Source organism: Epinephelus fuscoguttatus, linkage group LG24 (assembly GCF_011397635.1).
Source record: "Epinephelus fuscoguttatus linkage group LG24, E.fuscoguttatus.final_Chr_v1".
Classification (NCBI taxonomy): Eukaryota; Metazoa; Chordata; class Actinopteri; order Perciformes; family Serranidae; genus Epinephelus; species Epinephelus fuscoguttatus.
In genome coordinates this window covers 7,970,218-7,989,229 of record NC_064775.1, presented here as the reverse complement: position 1 = coordinate 7,989,229, position 19,012 = coordinate 7,970,218, and the positions used below count along the sequence as shown (strand labels likewise).

The 19,012-nt window shown below is 44.5% G+C and overlaps 1 protein-coding gene across 13 annotated transcripts in view; it reads right to left on the bottom strand.

The window, feature by feature from the left end:
* The window catches only part of mbnl2 (muscleblind-like splicing regulator 2), a 61,404-nt gene that overhangs the window by 8,223 nt on the left and 34,169 nt on the right, over positions 1–19,012 (bottom strand). For 3 of the 13 annotated variants that reach the window (XM_049569717.1, XM_049569718.1, XM_049569719.1), the window contains exons 3-8: positions 12,859–13,023; positions 11,552–11,755; positions 7,922–8,182; positions 4,871–4,924; positions 4,298–4,448; positions 1,885–1,920 (exon numbers count right to left, since the gene is read on the bottom strand). In XM_049569717.1, the coding sequence (XP_049425674.1) occupies positions 1,885–1,920; positions 4,298–4,448; positions 4,871–4,924; positions 7,922–8,182; positions 11,552–11,755; positions 12,859–13,023 (871 nt within the window). Of the gene's footprint in view, positions 1–653; positions 749–1,884; positions 1,921–4,297; positions 4,449–4,870; positions 4,925–7,921; positions 8,183–11,551; positions 11,756–12,858; positions 13,024–19,012 lie in introns of all 13 variants that reach the window. The other 10 variants (XM_049569721.1, XM_049569725.1, XM_049569720.1 and 7 more) reach the window with 10 other exon arrangements.

Here is a 19,012-nt window from a genome sequence, read left to right as displayed (position 1 = left end):
GACAGCTTCTGTGATCATTTCTCCCATGTCTGTCTCACCCTGACAAGCTCGCCCCGTAACTGTTTCCTCTCATGATTAATTCCCCCCTTTTATCCCCGCAATCAGAAGAAGGTAAAAAGGTGAAACTGGGAAGGGTGGAAACAGAAAAAACAACAACAACACGGCAGCTGTTACGAACCAGTGCTGCAGAAATAGCCTGTGTGTATTTGCTCGGATGTGTGTGTTTGCGTAGCACACAAGCAGTACAGATGATGCCCCCTATTGCAGATGGAGAGGCTTATTTGACAACAACGAGAAAAGTGGAAAATAAAACTTAAAAAACAGAACATGCAAAACAAAACCAGGAAGTAGTGCAACACAACACAACTACTACTTTGCAAATGTGGGAGCTCTGAAGAAGTGCTTGTTTGGGAGCGCCTCGTGGGGCTGGTGTTTTGCACGAGCACCGGCACCAGCTCGCTCAGGTAGCCCCTCCGCTTATGAATTCTCTGGAAAATACCCACTCAGCTCGCCCAGTGCAGGCGGGTGGATGGATGGGGAGGGGCTGGGCGCGGGCTCAGGCTCAGCTGCAGGTTATTGCAGCTCACTATTAGAAGGCAGTACTTATTCAGAGCTCCGGGGACTGATGAAAGAAAGCTTTAAAAGGAGCAAACCTGATTGGCTGGTGCTGTTGCTGCGTAGGGGACACTTGTGGCAGGAGTTGTTGCTGCAGAGACAGTAGCAGGCGTAGCACTGTACATCATTGGGACTTTGTTTTGAGGGTGGGAAAGGGAGGAGGAGGAGGAATGGGGGGGAGAGGGAAGGAGGTGGTAGCAATGGACAGGTAGGTGGAGCATTATGGTAACCATGGCAACAGTTGTGAAGAGTGTGTGTGTGTGTGTGTGTGTGTGTGTGTGTGTGTGTGTGTGTGTATGTGTGTGCGTGTCGACAGTATCGTTTGTTGTTGTTGGAGTTGTTGTTGATGGTGGTGGTGGCGGATGTTACAGAGAGCCAGCAAGCCATCGTTAGGGTTACACCGGCAGATGGCATGCAACCATTCACAATGCAAAGCAAGGAGGACAGAAAGAAAGAAAGAAAGAAAGAAAGAAAGAAAGAAAAGAAGAAAGAAAGGAAGAAAGAAAGAAAAAGAGAGCATGGGAGAAAAAAAAACAAAAAAAAACAAGAGGAGAGAAGCTGATTACAATCACAAGTAAGGAAATTTATACGGAAAATCAGTTTGCTGTTTTTTCCCAGAGAAGTCGCGGGGCACAAGACACCAATTACAATGAATCAATGACATTTTTGGCAGCGGGGATGGGAATCTGATTCTTCTTATTCATGTGCGCTGACAACAGCAAGAAGATGCCAAAAACCCAGGCGGCTACTTCATGCCAGAAACATGCATCTCTGATAGATCGATGTTTAAAACCATCATGTTCCTGTTTATTAATGTGGCCGACTGGGACTTTTTTTGTGATTCCCATCCCCCTTTTAGCGGAGACAAACGCTCCAGCTGTGTGGCTGAAATAACTTCTCTGGGAACCTGATTTAAATTTCCTGATCAACAAAGCACAGCAAACAGACAGTCGCTATCCTACGGCTCAAGAACAGATCAGTCTGCAGTATTTGATCTACGACTTTCATCATGAACACACAGTCATTAGCGAGTAAGTCAGCAGGGAGACAAGGAAGTCACAACTCTTTCAGGTGACACAAATCGGACATATTTCATATCAGTTTCATGACAAATACCTCGAGCACATTTTAAAGCTTCATCGCCGCCGCAGCGATGACCTTTTGTCTCACCTGCTAGGGCTGCAGATACCACCCCCCTCCCACCTGCCCTCCCCACTCGTATACATCAAACAGTGTGTGTGAGAGAGCAAAGGGAAGGTCAGGACCTACCAAGACTGCTAGCAGGAGTCATGCACAAGACTGACCCTGTTGTGTTCATGCAGAGAGAGAGACAGAGAGAGAGAGAGAGGGAGAGAGGGGGAGAGAGAGAGAGAGAGAGTGGAAATAAATGGGTTAATTAAGAGGGAGGAGAACAACAAGGTTAGACAAGACAAAACAAAACTCAGATGCTACTGCTACAGTGGTGCTGTCAGCCAGGTGTGAATGCAGGTAACAGTAGCAAGCAGAGGAGCTCCCGTACGCAGTGACAGCATTAGTGAGGAAACACTAGCGATTACAGGTGCATTGTGGGATATGCAGTTGGAGTTGGTGATTGTTAAAGGAGTAGGCGACTGACAAGACTGATTAAGATGGTTTTGGTGGGTTTTATTTTGTGACTGTCGAGCTAACAGCTAACATTAAACATTTTTCTACTGGTCGACAAGCAGCTCATCGCAATACTTTCCTGTAATCTTCTAGGCCACAAAACTCCGAGCAGCATCAGTACAACAATATGCACAGGCCTCCACTCAGATCTGCTAAGTTTCAGGTGGGTGGAGAACCCCCACCCATCTGAAACTTAGCAGATCTGCAACAACATAATTTGCGAACACGACTTTCACCCAGGGCTACTTCCCACACACGGATACAGACAGAGGGAGGGAGGACTGAGGGGACTGTCAGGCATCTCACACCACCGGGGAAACAAAGGGAGAAGGTAAAGAGATGAGTGAGGGATAAGAGTCTCATCCTTATGACTCATCGTGGCTACAGGCTAATACTTTAGCTGCGGTTAACTCATTTAGCGGGTGACCCGAGGGGGCTTAAGCTACTGTTAGCTTCTGTGAGGAGTTGACAGAGAGTGCTTTTAATGTGGGGGGGAAGAAGTGAAGAGGAATAGAGGAGCAGACTTGAATTAATGTGGGGAAATTATATCATAATATCAACGTTAAATACACACTAAAAAGGCTGTGTTTGCTCAAAATTATAAATCAGCATGTCCTTTTAAAGGCTTAAAGTTTTGGTGCCTCAACATAGTTACAGAGCCTTTGTGTTAGAAACAACTGGTCTTTTACTGCTCTGATCAAAGCGCGCACTGCCCTTCAACCTGGCTGCCATTATGTGTTTATATTGGCAGGCATCAGATCAAAGTTTAGGGAAGCAGTTGAGATATTAGCACACACATCACAGCAGGGCTCCTTACGTGCGTCAGTGCAATTAATACCTTTCAAAAGAAAAGGAATGCACTGATTTATCAGCCGATATTCGGCAGATAAACGACACCCCATCGTCTTGGGTTAATAGAAAATGTGTTTGGGACAAGCAGAGATCTTCCCTCGGACGCTTTCAGGACAAAAGGACGCACTAAACTCACTATCGATGCTACAATGTCAACAATAAATCCCAGATGAAATGTGCAGGAGAGCTAGTTAACGTTAGCTTGTAGCAGTTAGCGGCTAGTGGTCGGAACGAACAGCTACTGGAGGCTGAGTTGAGTTACATTATGATGCATTCAAGCTCTCTTCAGTAAAAATGAGTGCTGGGTGAAGAAAAATTATAACATTCTCATGATTTGTTTAAATGTGAACGTTGAAATTTTGATTTTTTTGATGGGAATTTTTTTGTTTTTTCATATCTTGTCTCATGCCCGTTAGACGCCTAGGAACCACAACAACAATGGCGGATACATGCCGGGTTGTTTACGTTTTGTTAGCACTTGAGGGACTACTTACGAGCTTACAAATGAACTTAGCACTGCTGCATCAACATCGCTGCTACATTGGCGAACAACGTCTGCTGTGCCCAATATTAGTAAGTGCATGGTAGCTAATTATGCTACACAAGGTTGTAGTTTATCATTGTTTTTATCACTGTCGCAAAGAGGATAGCAAATCACTGTGCATGCGCAGAACGTTCTTCTGGCCTGGCATGCTAACTGCAGCAAAAAGCTGCAGTTTCTGCGTTTTCATGGAAACAGTGATATCGTTTTCACAGCTGATTGTGTAAACCCGGAATTTTTTTTTATACAGGCTGGGTATCCGTGTAAACAAGGCCTTAATTTTGGTCACAACCTAAATTCAACCACATATCAACAGCTAAAGATGTTGGCGGCCAGCTGGGTAATAAATGCATGGCTGACTTTGTGCTTATTTAAATGTAGTGTAATGAAGGGCCAATTGACTTTAAAACAGTTATTTCTTTGTTTCTGGCACAAAAGGGGGAATAAATAACAGCAAAATCTAAATAAACAACAACTAGTGCTCTCACTTTATCCCTAAAAACTCCAAAAAGACACATTTATGATGGACAGAAGGTTAGGCGAGCACATTCAGTGAGTGTACCTGCGTCTGTGTGTGTATGCCTGCATGCTCCGCATACCTATGAGTGCGTGTGTGTGCCGTGTGTATCGATCGGGAGCTCTTACCTGTGGGAAAGAAAGCTGGCTGCTGGAGCTGTGCGTTGGCCAGCGCCTGCTGGTAGTGCAAAACACTGGGGTTGAACAGGGAGCTCGCTCCGTTGCTCTTCTCAAGTGCTTGTCTCTTTGGTAGGGGCTGGAGGACGCCGTGGGGGAACGCCTGCACCACCAAAAACACACACGCACACACACGCACAACAGAAGCACAGTAGATTTGATCTGTGTACTTACACAAGTCAACACTGATATTTGTGAATCTGTTATTTGTCTATGCACAGCACAACAAGGCAAACATGGAAACTTGCTGTAACTATCACAAGGACAATGAGAAACTACACCATAGCAAGGCATCAACAACACATTAAATCAAACAGTGTGAATTACTTTAACATTACAGTGTAGTTTCATAAATGTACAGTACAGTCTAGAGTTGCCACTGGCGATCATAAATGATAAATATTTATACTTTAAAGTGTCTTACAGGGTTTCACAAAAAACAAAAGAGCCAACTTAAATTTTGTGAGTGGCTACAGTACAATTAAAGAAGCTACATGCAAAGCAAAAGGTGAAAGGTCAAAGTACCAGGTCTACAGTTGCCTCGAGGGGTCGCTTCATTGCTTTGGCAGTCGACTGAGTCTTTAATTAGCAGGCAGCGAGCACATGATGGCAGTGGGCCAATGGGATTCAAGCGTATTAACATACAGGTAACAGCAAGCAGAGGTGCGTCATGGGGGACAGCATTGCATTGTGGATAGGTGAGAAGGAAAAAAACAAAAACAAAAATAATCTGAATGCAAGTATACCACATACAAAACAATAGGCATGCACATAAACAAAAAACTGTTTTGTTTACTTTAAAGGAAACATTGCTACTTTTTGAATTAGTACAAAAAGCAAAAAAAAAAAGCATCTACATTAACCTTTGGTTAAAAAAAGCAAGAGTCTATGATGTATTTCAAAACTACTGGGAAAGCATTTAGTAACGTCAGCTACTTGTCAACAAGTAAATCAACTTTTTTGTTTAATATCTACGCAAGAAGAAAATGCAGTAAACACAACTGAGGCTAGAAATACTGGCACTTGGTGTGAGATCTGAACACAGGTTCTCTACAGATTTCAGAGAAGTGCTACACACAGTAATTACAGTGCTCCTGGAAGTTGTTTTGGGCCTAAAACACCCACGGCAGATTGGGATGTGAGTGGTCAAAGCCCCTCGAATTACTGAACTCTGCCCTCACAGCTGCCCGCAAGAGCTGGGAAAAACACTATGACTTGCGAGAGGCTGTTGAAACGCTGTCACCCGCGTGGCAGCGACAATAAGTAGTCCTCACAATCCTAGAAGTCGTTTAGCGATAACATCCTGTCTTTGTACGGGTGTCATCTCACGTCTAGCGCTCGACGTAAGTGACAAACCCTCAAACTACATCGTGTGGCTTGTTAGTGCGATCAATGGGGAGGTGGCGTGTGAGTTAAAGTTAAATCACAGAATGTGGAGCTCTGTTTATTCCTACATTCCTCCTACATACAAATATGTGTTTACAGATCTTTTAATTTATTATAAATGTCATGCTGAGAGGGGAAGAAAAAAAAAATGGCATGGATGTGATGAGCACAGCACTTAAAGGGGGTCCATGCACAAGCCTCTTGCTTCATGTATGTGGATTTCCTACTGGCGTGTGACAATATGTGTCCCTATTGGAGAGCGACAAGCTGATACGCCGTAGCGTTAATCACCGTGGTTAGTTCAAATGGAAGATGGTCTATTAAAGTGATATGAAAAGCAAAGATGACTGCATTCGCCTGGCAATGAGGGAGGAGATTACAGCGTGGCAAGCAGCACATAATGTGGCACAGTAAAACAACATAATCTCAGTAATAGGATTGTCTTACTGTAACTGTATCAGTTCGTGTGTAACCTTATCTACAGTAGACTGTTTGCTAGATTTAAAAAAACAAAAACAAAAAACAAAAAAAACGTGAGTTATGGGTAATGATATTAGCTATTTGCAGCAGTGCAGCAAAACAGGTTTTATGGGTCTCTGCTTCAATAAAAGTGCTTCAGCTTAGGCTAAGGGCTACAAGAAAATTGGATTAAAGGTGCTGACTAAACAAGTCATTGTCCTAAAGTTAACCCTGCTCACCTCTAGCGCAGCTTCAACTGCTGTAAATTGGGAATTGGGCCATAAAGTTGATAATTGAAGAACACAGGTTCTTGTCTGATGAAGCTTTGTGTACCTGAAGGGGAAGCTGAAGTACTCAGTGTGTCTCAGGGTCAACACCAGGTCTCAGGCTCTTTTTTTATTCATGCATGCGTCAATCCCTTGCCGGTTCCCCTGCTTCCATGCACCTGCTACGAAATGCACAAAACTAACCTGCGCCCGCAGTCGACTTCACGCTGTGGACGTGTGCAGGAAGGACAAAGAGAGCAAGCAGCGATGGAGCCAGCCAATGAGAGAGAGGTGTGTGCGACGCGTAAAAGCATGCCCATGCCATGGAGGAGGAGAGCGTCAGTCAGCACACTGGCGCAGGACAAGGTGTGCAGGAGTGCAGCAGCCAAAAAGACCATTCAAAAAGAAGCCACTCAGCTCAGGAGCCTGGGGGAGGGTGGGGCACAGCCAAAGACACACTGCCAAACCCTTCCCGCTGTCTGTGTGTCTGCATTTCCATCTGTCTGTCGTCAGCCTGTTGGGGGATTTTTCCGACTAAAGGCAGAGGAGGGTTAACCCCCCACCCGCGAGGCTACATCCTCATCCATCCCCGATTCAATTTACACTGATCTGCAGAGAGCCGCACTTATCATTGAGAGCAGGAGGGGGGGAGGTGGGATGGAAGGGGGGGTGAGCCAGCACATTGTCTCTGTATGAACCAAGGGCATTGGAAAATAAAAGCGGACTGCGGTGAGATAATAACAGATTGTTCTTGCGGCATTATACCGGTGCATTTAGGTCTCGCTAAACCCTGTTTATTGTATACAACGGCCTCACTTTGGGACGACTATTGTACACCGGAGTCCACTAGAATCAGCCAGCAGAGGTGGGTGTTTTTTTATACAGCAATAAAGCAGCGCTCCACATTTTATGTTACCGTGGGTGTCATCATCATCATCATCATCATCATCGGCAGCACGTGTTTACATAGAAGCCGTGATGACATGATTGTGATCAGTGGGCCTACAGTACGTGTGCTTTTAAGTTGCTCAAGAGGGATGGACAGAAACTAACAAAGCACTTGTTGTCGGGCTGGGTTCGATCAGCTGACGGTTACAGTGTGTATTCCTGGATCTCCACTTTAAACAATCTGTGCTTTGTGTTAAAACAGGCAGCTTATATGACTTGCTATTTTACGTGTGAATAATACTGTATGTACCTGCTCTTCCACAACTATAAAAGCTCCAATAATAACTTGTTTGTGCCCTACAAAGCCTCCCTGGGTGTTACAATGAAAGCTCTTGTTAGAAAGTTCAGGGTAAACTGTGTATAGGCGCCATAAAATACCTTTATTGTCCCGTGCAGACCTTACAAGCTCTATATGTACTCGAAATTGTGAGATTTGTTTTGCTACTACAAGGACAACTGTGTGTGTGTGTCCGTAGGCACAGGGTACAATAGGCAGGCTGTGGTGCCGCGCTCTCACCATGGCTGCAGCTGTGGCGGCGGCTTGCGCAGCCACAGCCGTCTGGTTGGCCTGGTGTTGGGCGGCCTTAATCTTGGCCTGCAGGTGGGCTGGGGGGTGGAAGTACTTGCACTTCTCGCGGGAGCAGCGGCTCTTGATGTAGTCCATGCAGACGGTGACCGTGTTGTCGCTGGTGTCGATCATGGGGCTGTCGCTCGGGTGGGCGAAGCGGCAGTCGGTCTCGCCGCGGGCGCAGTTGCCCCGCTGGAACTCGCGGCACACCTGGGAGCGGGAGAGGCAGGCGGACACACGCACACAGATGTGGACAGACAGAGCGATGTATGCAAAAAGAGAGAGCACAGAAATACACACAGACACACTGTGAATATCTGAGCGTCCAGAAAACGTCAGGAAACAATAACACAACAGAAACATCTTAATAATCATCGGCTGCGTTCAACTCTATTTGTATTTCCTGTCATCCTCTGACTGCAGCGCATGATCAACCACCCAGAACAGGAGCTCAAGCAGCCATCAACATCCTGATCACAGTATTAGATTTTTTTTTTTTTTTTAGTATTTGACATTTTGGTGTGTGACTCTTTTTGAAAATGAGAATCCTGATACATATCTTTGTACAAAATAACAAAAAAATTCAGGCTGAGTTTTATCATGCTAACTTCGACGGAAGTGGCCTAAACAATGCTCCCAAGTTGGGCTAAATAGTGACAATAGTTTCCATGGGTACCGACATGTCTCTGCTTTACAGACATGCTCACTTTATGCTGGTCCCAGGCTGTTGGGGCAACAAATGTGCCATTTCTCTCATGCAGTACAAATGTGTTAACATCACCTACTGTATTTGAATATTTCTGCATACTGAGTCCCTAGACAGGCTTGGAGTTGCATAAATTTGGATATGACTGGAAAGCTGTGACTCTTGTAGACTCAGTAAGCTTACAGCCACCAACTGGAGACTGGGGTCCATCTGTTGGTCAGTTGGTTGGTTGGTTGGTTGTTATGCTAGGTTGAACGATCGCTGGTGTCACTTTATGTGTCCACCAAAGCATTTCTTTCCCCAGCTGAAAAATGCCAGCTGTTGCTCAGCGCTTGTATCTGTCCTCTGTGACGGTTGGTCTATGCTGTGCTTGTCCCGCCCCTTCTCAACCGTCATTGGCTGACTGGTGAGTCAGTGACAGTGACAGTGTCGGATTTTATCACCGTGGATTAATTTTAGTAGGTTTTACAAAAAGACTGTAAAGCTTATGAAAAGGATGTGATCACACCGGAGTCCTTGCTGGAGCAGAACGATGACTAAAGCAAGGTTTATGCTTCTGCGTACCTACGACGCAGAGGGCTTTGCAACAATGTTGCATCCCTCTGCAACTTAAGCAGAGAAGCGACGTGCACCTCCAAAAAGTTATAACCACGTGTCGAAGAAACGCAGACCGCAAGAGCTATGGTTGGTCCTTCAAACTACATCATTTCCAGCATTTCGCAAGGTGTCGCTTCCTGCTGCAGTACCACAACATTGCCATTTTCAAAAGTCTCCATTGTGATCGGTTGGATCAAGTTGAAGAGCATTTGGTATATAAAAGAACACCGCGCCCCCAAGCGCTTTGGCGGGGAATTGCATAGCGACACAGACCAACAGGATGCAGAACTATGATAGGCACACAGCAACTGCGGAGCAACTGCGTGCACGTCGCATCGAGTGTACGCAGAAGCATAAAGAAACTTTAACGTTAGCTAATGGGCTAAAATAGTAAGTCAATCGTTTGGTCGAAAAGGTGGTAGAAATTCAGTTGCCGAACATTTTCTTTAGTTGACTACAGCCCTACTAAAGACCTCGAGCATTCAGACGATGGATGGCTTTCATAGATATATTGACAACAGGGGAGTTTGTCAGCAGTTTCCATAACAGAGGGGCTCGCCATTCAACCACGTAAAAGTCCAGTTCTTCAAGAAATCTCCAAATATCAAAAGTTTTTGATGCCAAATCATAGCATGTATTTTTATGTGGTGTTCCTCAAGGTCTTGGTGTCTTAACATGGTATTTTGTGGGGGATTTCTGACCATTTTTATCAGTTCTCAGGTGGTCAAAAACAACTCATGAGACATATCTGAGCATGAGGCCTGCAATGTTTAGTCGACTAATCGATGACTAATCGACTATTAAAATAATCGGTGACCATTTTAGTAGTCGACTAATCGGTTTGAGTCATTTTTCATAGAAAAGTACTATAAAAGTCCCCCAAAATACTCTTATTGCAGCTTCTTACGTTCAAATATTGGCAGCTTTACACACTCTCCCATGACGGTGAACTAAAACCCTTTGGCGTGAGTACGAAACAAGACATTAGATGACATAATTTTGGGGTTTGGGAGAGACAGACCGACATTTTTCAACATTTTAACTCATTTTTCGATAAAATGATTAGTCGACTAATGGAAAAAATAATCGACAGATTAGTCGACAATGAAAATAATCGTTAGTTGCAGCCCTATTGCGCATGAGAATGGCCATCATATTCTTCCATCACGATATTCTAAGCCTCTATACACTCTAAACTTCTAAAATTTGAACTGGCACCTAATCAAAGCACAATGTTCATTACATATTTATGATTAGAAAAACTTGACACAGTGCTGAGCAGCAGCTAAAATGAATCTTTCAGATGATGTATACCACTGATATCTCCCTCTAAAGATCCCCTGCCCCCCCTGGAAAAGACAGACCAGCTTTTGACCAACACACACTAACACGTGTGCACACACATGCTGCTTGTGTGTGGGAGTGTATACATGTCTCGCAGGGATACTGTTTCATTAGAGCCAACTTCATTCAGTTGCTAAGTGATAGCACTCCCGCAGAAAAACACATACAGCCACACACCTACGCATCACCTTCAGGTCTTGGGGAGATTGTTTATCTTTAAAAATGGAGTGGAGAAAAAAAAAAAAAACTCTCCTCAATCACCAATCTATTCTCATTCAGCGCTGTTTGCCAGGGGGCAGATGGAGATTATGAAGTTGTCGTAATTGTCCCGGTCTAACTGTGTCTGTCTGGCAGGTACCAGTGAGCGATTTCCAATTTAAATTACTGTAATCTTACACCTTTTTTTTTCTCCACATCTAGTTTCTTAAATTATTTCTTAAAGGGATAACACAATCAGATGTTCCTTAACTCGTGCTCAAGGATAACGCAGGGGTAAAGAACCATCTGATAGTGTTGTTCAGATGAAAAGATACATCTCATGTGCCTTTCAGCCCTTGAGCTCGAATCTTAGAAATAAATACTGCAGCTACACAAAACTTCTTTTACTTTTTACAAGCCTGAATTGCTTATTTGGAGTTTATTCAAAAGGCGACTTCAAAATCTCTTTATTCAGATCATTAATTAGTTGCTTATTAAACAGATTGCTGAAAATGTGCTGATCCTTTTGAATCTAGGGCAATTTATACGAGTAGCTGCATTCAGAAAGTTCATTTAAAGGTTAAAGATGTGCGTATGTGTGTGTTTTAGTTGTTGCTATGCCAACTATTGTGGTAACCAGGGAGACAGATAGTATTTTATAGTGTTTTTTTTGTATGTAGAAAGTCATTACGTCACATGTGTATGCTTTTGTTGTGTGTGATCGGGTGGGTCACCTCCAGCTTGTCGGTACGCAGCAGTTTCTGGTTGGAGGAGGAACCGGTGGTGACGGAGACAGGCGGGCTGCCGGGGACGATGACAGGCGAGCTGGGCAGGATGTCTGTGGGCACCAGGCCCATGCTGTGGGACATGGGAGTCAGGTAGGGGGTGTAGCTCAGACCCGCGCTGGAGCCCAGGCCCTGGCTGACCGGGAACGTCTGCTGCAGATGGAGAGAAAGTCGTCAGTGTTGTCATGACTGCTCGTTAAGATCTCCTGCCTGTTTTTATTGTCTTGTTCCGGCTATTTTTGTGTTCTTAATTAGTCGGGGACGAGATGTAAAATGATGGATGTAGGGAGGGATGGCGTTAAGTGGAGGGTAACACTACACTAGAGACAAACGAACAGAGGGCACAGCTGTGCAGAGTGCTGGATGAGACAGACAGGTAGAGAGGGGGAGCCATGGGAACAGAGAGGAATAGGTTTCAGAGAGAACGTAGCGAGGGTAGAAACAAGAGAAGAAGGGTTTTTTTTAACCTCTATGTATCCCGGGAAGATTTTTGCTGATCAAGCGTGTTCTTTTTCAGCAACACCCAGCCTTACGTTGATGCAGTTAAAACACGCTCACACCTGGCAGCTGCCCAGTGCAACCACAGTCTATCGCTGACTGCAGAGCAGAGAGGAGCTGGGAGAGGTTTGTGCTTTGCTCAAGGCCGTCTCAATAACTACTGTGAGGACAAATACGTGATCTTTTAGCCTGAAATATAATCTGAAAATCTGGGTGTTGGTACTTGTGTTACTTGTGGTACTTAGCTCATGCTAACAGGGCAGATGTTTTACTTTCTTTCACCTCATCTATCAACGCTTTCCTCACGCTACACCATCAGTTCAATGCTTGCCCGGTTAGCACGAGCTAACACAGCAGCAGGGGTCACACAAGACACCGAGCCACTAAACGGCCCCAATAAACTCACACAGACACCGACACAGCTCGACTCTTGTCACTAGGTAGGTAACGTTAGCCATGTGATGCTAACAGTTAGCCCTGTCACTGGGTGCGTGTGGCTGGGTGGCCGAGCTGCTAAAAAAAGTATGTCAACACTCCACTCCATTTACATTACGGCCATTGGATGAGGTACCTGTATCACTTTAAATGACGCCCTGCCCTAATGCCGAGCCCATGACACTTAAAGAAAATTTCCATGTTTTAACAGGAACAAATCCAGTCTTTTTTTTTACAGCGTAGCACAACAACAGAGTTGCTATTTTCACAGTGAGTCACACCGCAATGATTCATTTCCCACAGCAGCAGAGGCCAGGACTAACCACAGGTTGCATGGTGGTGCCAGGGATCATGAACTGCATCTGTTGAGCCAACATGGCGGCCGCTGTCTTCTGCTGGATCAGGTTATTTCGCCCGTTGATCTCCAGCTGGGTCTTCAGGTGAGCAGGCGGGTGGAGGTATTTGCAGTTCTCTCGCGTGCAGCGGCCCTGAGCGGGAAAAACAAAGAGGATACAAAAGAGACGGGGAGGGAGAGAGAGAGAGAGAGAGAGAGAGAGAGAGAGAGAGAGAGAAAAACAAGGTCATTAACAGTCTGAAAACTTCAAGTCTCTGATCAACTGAGTGAAAGGCAGCCATCTTTTGATTATAAACCTGATGAAGAACAGGTTGTGTGCGCCTGAGGACGTGGCATATTTGCGGGCACTGATTTTCACACAGACTCGAAAACACTGAGCGCTTGAAGGCAGCATAAATATTCATACTTGGAAAGTGTGAAACATATAAAATCATAAGAGCCACGCATTGAGGAATGTTTGTGGTTATCCGGCGGGGATAGCAGGTAGCTCTTGGCATTGAGGAGAAAAATTGTCCTGGAAGATGATTAACAGATTCTGACTTGTTAACTCTCACAGGTCTCGGTCCTGCCTGCACCTTGGACATAGTGACTCGCCAGTGTTCGGTGCAGACATGGAAATGTGGAAAGGTGGACAAAGGCGAGGGCTCATGTTCTGATTCTCGCCATCATGACTAAATCTCTGTGGCTCTCTGATGGACAGGTCATCCAGTATCCTCTGTGGAAATGCAAATGCAGGTCTGGCGGGGTCGGGCTTACAGAGACCCTGGTGGATGAAGGCAATTACACTGTCAACCCAGAGGCTAATGGCAAACACAATAATCCAATATGGATCCTCGTTGCAGTGCTTATTGCGAGGAGAGTGGGAGGAAGAGAGGAGAGAGGTCAGGAGGGAGCGACACAGTGAAGGGGAGACGACGGTAGTTGGAAAAGAGACTGTGGGGAAGATGGAAAGTAAAGGTGAGGAGAGGAGCGGTGAAAAAGACGTGGGCTGAGTGAAGTGATATAAATTAGTTCAGAGGGGAAAGGCAAGATAACAGTGAAGGGCCAAGAAGACAAAAGGAGAGGACACGACGTGGTGGATTTGAAGGAGAGCAGAGGGAGGTGAAGCTAAATTAGAAGCAAGAGGACGTCCGAAAAACCCCTTTACTTCCTGAAATGACAGAGACACAGTGGCCTGATTAGCAAGGCCATCCCAGACAGCTCTGTCCACGCAGTGATGAGCTCTGTCTAATTACTCAAGTGCTGTACTCAAACAGCAATTTAGGTTCTGAGTCAAACGTACAAAACGACAACAAGTCACCACACAATATCCTGACATGACTCACTTATCAAACTCATTCGTAGATTATTGAATCAGAACCAAAGACAGTGAAGCTGCATTTAGCTAACATGATGCCTCTGAGCGATGATGTGCAATGTGCTTTGGCTCTTCTGCTGTCATAACAGGAAGAGCACAGGTGGAATAAATAACAATAATATCGACTGCATTAAATTTAGACGTGGCACTTCAGGGTCCTGGTATTGCTCATGCTGTTTGAGCTGCATGATTTATTGGGAAACAGAGCCAACGCTAATGATACTGATTATAACCTGTATTCTCTTTCCTACAACATAGTAATACATCTAATGTGAGAATAGTCTGAACTGTGAAAACGGTCGTGTTTTATTTTCCTCTTTAATTGTGGAATAAGGGAACGAGGCTGATGACACACTGTAATTCAGGCTCTAGCTAACGTTAGCTAGACAAATGTGAACTTTGAGCCGAAGCCGATAGTCTTAGGCTCCGGTTAGCAGAGGCTAAACTATTAGCAACATTTTCTCTCCATCTCTGTAACACTTTTACCGATACAGTCCAAAAATTTGCATACATTTGCATGTCTTGAGGCCTCAAAACGGCCGTCCATAAACCAGTGGGTGACGTCATGGTGGCTACGTCCATTATTTTTACAGTCTATGGCCGATATTGACAAATGTTTTATTCTTTTAATTCCCAGACTTTCTTTGATTCGTCCGTCTTCTTTTTTCGGGTTGCTTTGCAGTGTGGGCAGTTGTTGCCAATGCTGGAATAGCAACTTTCTCTGTGGGATTCTTCAACATTGAATCAGGCTTTCACATCGGCATTTGTGGAACAGCCAATGGGAACACCTGCTCTCTGAAATGAGCTGTGATTGACCAAAGACTCATCACTGGCTAGATTTTTTTTTAGTGGATTTTTTGTTGATATCCATGGGAAATTTCAGGCCCCTAAGAAGTGCACCGAGCTTTGAAGCCAATTTCATAGTGGCGAAACAGTGGCGCTGCCATTTCCGGGGTTCGTAACATGATTGACTTTAATTGGGAAAGAGAGGATGCATTTTTTTTAGTGTGATAACACCCATGAAATGACTTATTTCAATATCAGAATTGAATCCATTCAATCTGATAACATTTGAAAAGACTAGAAGAGCCACAAGATTAAATCACTGTATTCCCATTTAAGTTAGTGGAGTGCGAAATCGGAAGTAAGCGGCTCGGGCGGTGGACATGTCCAGAGCGTTTACTCTATGGGCCCAATGTTGCGGAGGCAGTGCCAATCATCCAGGTAATTTCATACCGTGGAAATAGAAGTCTTGGTTCCATGCGCCACTGAGCAACTTTCATAGAAATTAACAGAGCCCCACCTCCCACACTGTATCCAGGTCTCTGAATACAGTGGTTCCCAACAGGTCCAGATTTCTCCTTAGTCATTAGTTCAAGGTCCACACTAGGATATGCCGATATAACAACTCATTTGACTGACAACCGTCTCTTCTGTAGTGGCATTAACATCATATTATGTTCTTATCATGACAGCCCACCAGCAGATGGAGACATGAAATACAATACTTGCCGACGATGTACCGATATTCCCATGCATCCCTACTAAAAACAGATCCAAGAGGAAGTGTAGAAATCTAGTGTTCTTTCTTTAATTACAATATACTTTAAGGTTATTGTGGGATTTTTGCCAAATGTTGCAGTCCAGCAAAACCTGGTCCTTGGTCACCACAGTCATGCTACTTCTATTTCTTCATATTTGCTTTTATTATATGTGCATATGTTTCGAAAGCACATAAAGTCAGTATAGGCAGCAAAGCCTGAGCTCTGAAATCTATAAAATAAAACATTATTCTTTTTCTTACACTATTCTTAGTAAAGCACGTATCTGGAACACATCCCGTGGGCTGGGATGCAAATGAATAAAGGCATGATATGCATTATTTCTGTTAACACAAAGGCTTGAAAGCCCTGAGTGTCACTCACAGTGCTACAGGGATTTAAAGTAGCTCCTGAACCTGTTTAAGTCTATATAGCCACAGTGAGAGCTTTGTTTTTCTGCGTTAGGTGGGCAGACAAACAGAGAGAACTTTTAATCAAGCCTGGCTTCCAGTGTAAATAACCAATAATCTTCAAGTCTCATCAAAGCAAAAACTAATAAAACCTGGCTATTCTTTTCTTCCTGACAGATATTAAAGACACCCTACAGAGCATCAAGCACCCTATTGGCACTGTTACAATTATTTTCTTTCAACTGATTTGAAGCTGCCACAAAGGATATGAAGTCTGCGGACACTATAGGCGTCTGTGTAATTTTTATTTTCACATTAATAAACACAAAGATATGAATTAAGGTGTTGTGCTTGTGATACACATACCCCGGCAGCACAAGTGTCTGACAGCAGGTTTGACATTCACAGAGACACCCTGGAGCAGCTCTGTATCCATGAGAGTCACGTGTGAGATGGAGCTGGCCTCCACACCCTGACGTTAGAGCTGCAGCGAGCCACTGATCCCCCCCCCAGGCACCCAAGGGTTCACATGCACAAAATCACACCTGCCCACACGTATGCATACTAAAATCACACAATCACAACAAGCATCGCCTACACACACTGGCAAAAATATGCATCGATAAACACACTACTACACACAGACACACGCACACTTCTGTTACGCCCTGCCCAGACCAGAGGAATAATGTTAGCACTGAACCCCGCAACCAAAAACCCCAGACGTGTCAAAACTAATTGGAGCCTTATGCACCGCCACAGACGCTTGCAAAAGTGTATGTGTGTCTTGTGTATCTGCATCCACGAGAGAGAATGCGTAGGCAGGTGTAAGAGTGCATGTGTGTTTGCAGGAGAAACTGCGTGGGCGGGTGTGACTGTGTGTGTGTGTGTGTGTGTGTGAGGGAGCTGGTGCTGAAGCTGAGCTCTGGACGGCATCCCAAACTGAGTCTGCAGGGAAGCACAGCATCGCCACCGCGCCCTACAGAGATCACAGACATAGACGGACACAAATAGATGCATGCACACGACACACTCAAACACACACACTGCCACAGACCCTCACCACGCACTTTGTCACTTATGTGGACACAGAGCGAAGCCATTAACTCCCCTTTCGCTCGATATTCAGTTCATCTATACCCTGTGAGTGACACATGCTTTTGGCAATTGCTCATCGTTATTCGCCGTTTAAAGTGATGAGGTAAATAGCAGTGAAGCTACTTGGGAGAGTGTTTCATAACGCACAGGCGCTGTCGCACTAAGTGCAAGCCTTGGACTCGTAAAACCTCCCCCTTTCATTCTGTCAAACTTTGTTTGAGAGCCTTTTCTCGCTGATGTATTCATGATCTACCACAGCATTGTGCCAGGTCTTTGCATAAATTAGGTTTGATTTGTCTTCGGTATTCCTTTTTGTCTAGTTTGGAGGTTAAAGAGGCAAATAAATTAAGCACCTTCACTGGGGCTGTCATGGTAATGGATTTCCAACACTTCAAAAAACGGTGAGAAATTCAGCGCGGAATTCAATTATTTCAACACTCATTATTTGCAGTCAATTGAATTATCTGAAAAGTTCATACACAGTATGTGTGCACTGATGAGGAACTACATCCATCTCCACCCATATCCACAACTCTGTTTCAAGCAGGAATGAAGAGAGGCTGCTGAGTGTTTTGTTTGTTGTAGTGTCATATCTAACTGCCAGACATTAAAATTAGTATTGATACATTCGGATGTACTTATCTATCCATAACACTGTGGCCTGCAGGAGATAAGTTACTGTGGAAATAAGTTAATGAGTCAAAGGTTAGTGGACATTCAGGCTGGAAATAACACTGTGTTACAGCAACACAGGGGCCTGCATTGGTTGGGATAACTGGAATGAATGGTCGCCATCTTCATGCATGTTACTGACATACTACGCTCATTTTCAGGTTTATACTTGCATTTGAAGTTTCTGCTTTAATGTTCAAAAGACACTTTATTTTCCTCATACTGTCTGTGCTGAGAAGGCTTTATTTTAGTGCCTGTCTATTTAAGTTCCCCTCCTGAAAAAAGTCCAGTCTGCCAGTGGACAGCGTTTCCAGGTTTTCCGAATCACTGCGTCTCTGCTTCGGAAATGCAGCCACGGAGTACAGCGGCACTTTGTACCATGAAATATCACCAATAAAAGCTTCTAAACGCACCTGGACGCAACTGCTCAGCAGGAGTATGTTCCAAAAATCAGTCCGAAATTTGCATCAACAATCAAAAGACAACATGTTTCCCTGATGACAGCACGTAGCTACATGTAGCAGTGTATCTGCAGCCGAATAATGACTGTAATGGAGAATAGATGCACTTTCTAATCTGAGAGATAACCAATAAAAGCTTCCAAACACAAGCAGACATGTTCAAGCTGTAATCTGATCTGCAGTCAGAGAGAAATAAACAACATCAGCGACAAAGTTACGTGCTTCCGTGATGTTAGCAACTAGCTACATGTAGCAGTGTACGTACAGCCAGGGAATGACTGTAATGGAGAATAGAGGCACTTTCTACTGTGAAAAATAACCAATAAAAGCTTCTAAATACAATTGCTCAGCAGGAATATGTTCCAAAATCAGTCCGAAATTTGCATCAACAAGCAAAAGATAACATGTTTCCCTGATGACAGCACGTAGCTACATGTAGCAGTGTATTTGCAGCCGAGGCATGACTGTAATGGAGAATAGTGTCGCTTTCTAATGTGAAAAATCACCAATAAAAGCTTTCAAACACAAGCAGACACGTTCAAGCAGTAATCTGATCCAAAGTCATGGAGAAATTAACAACAGC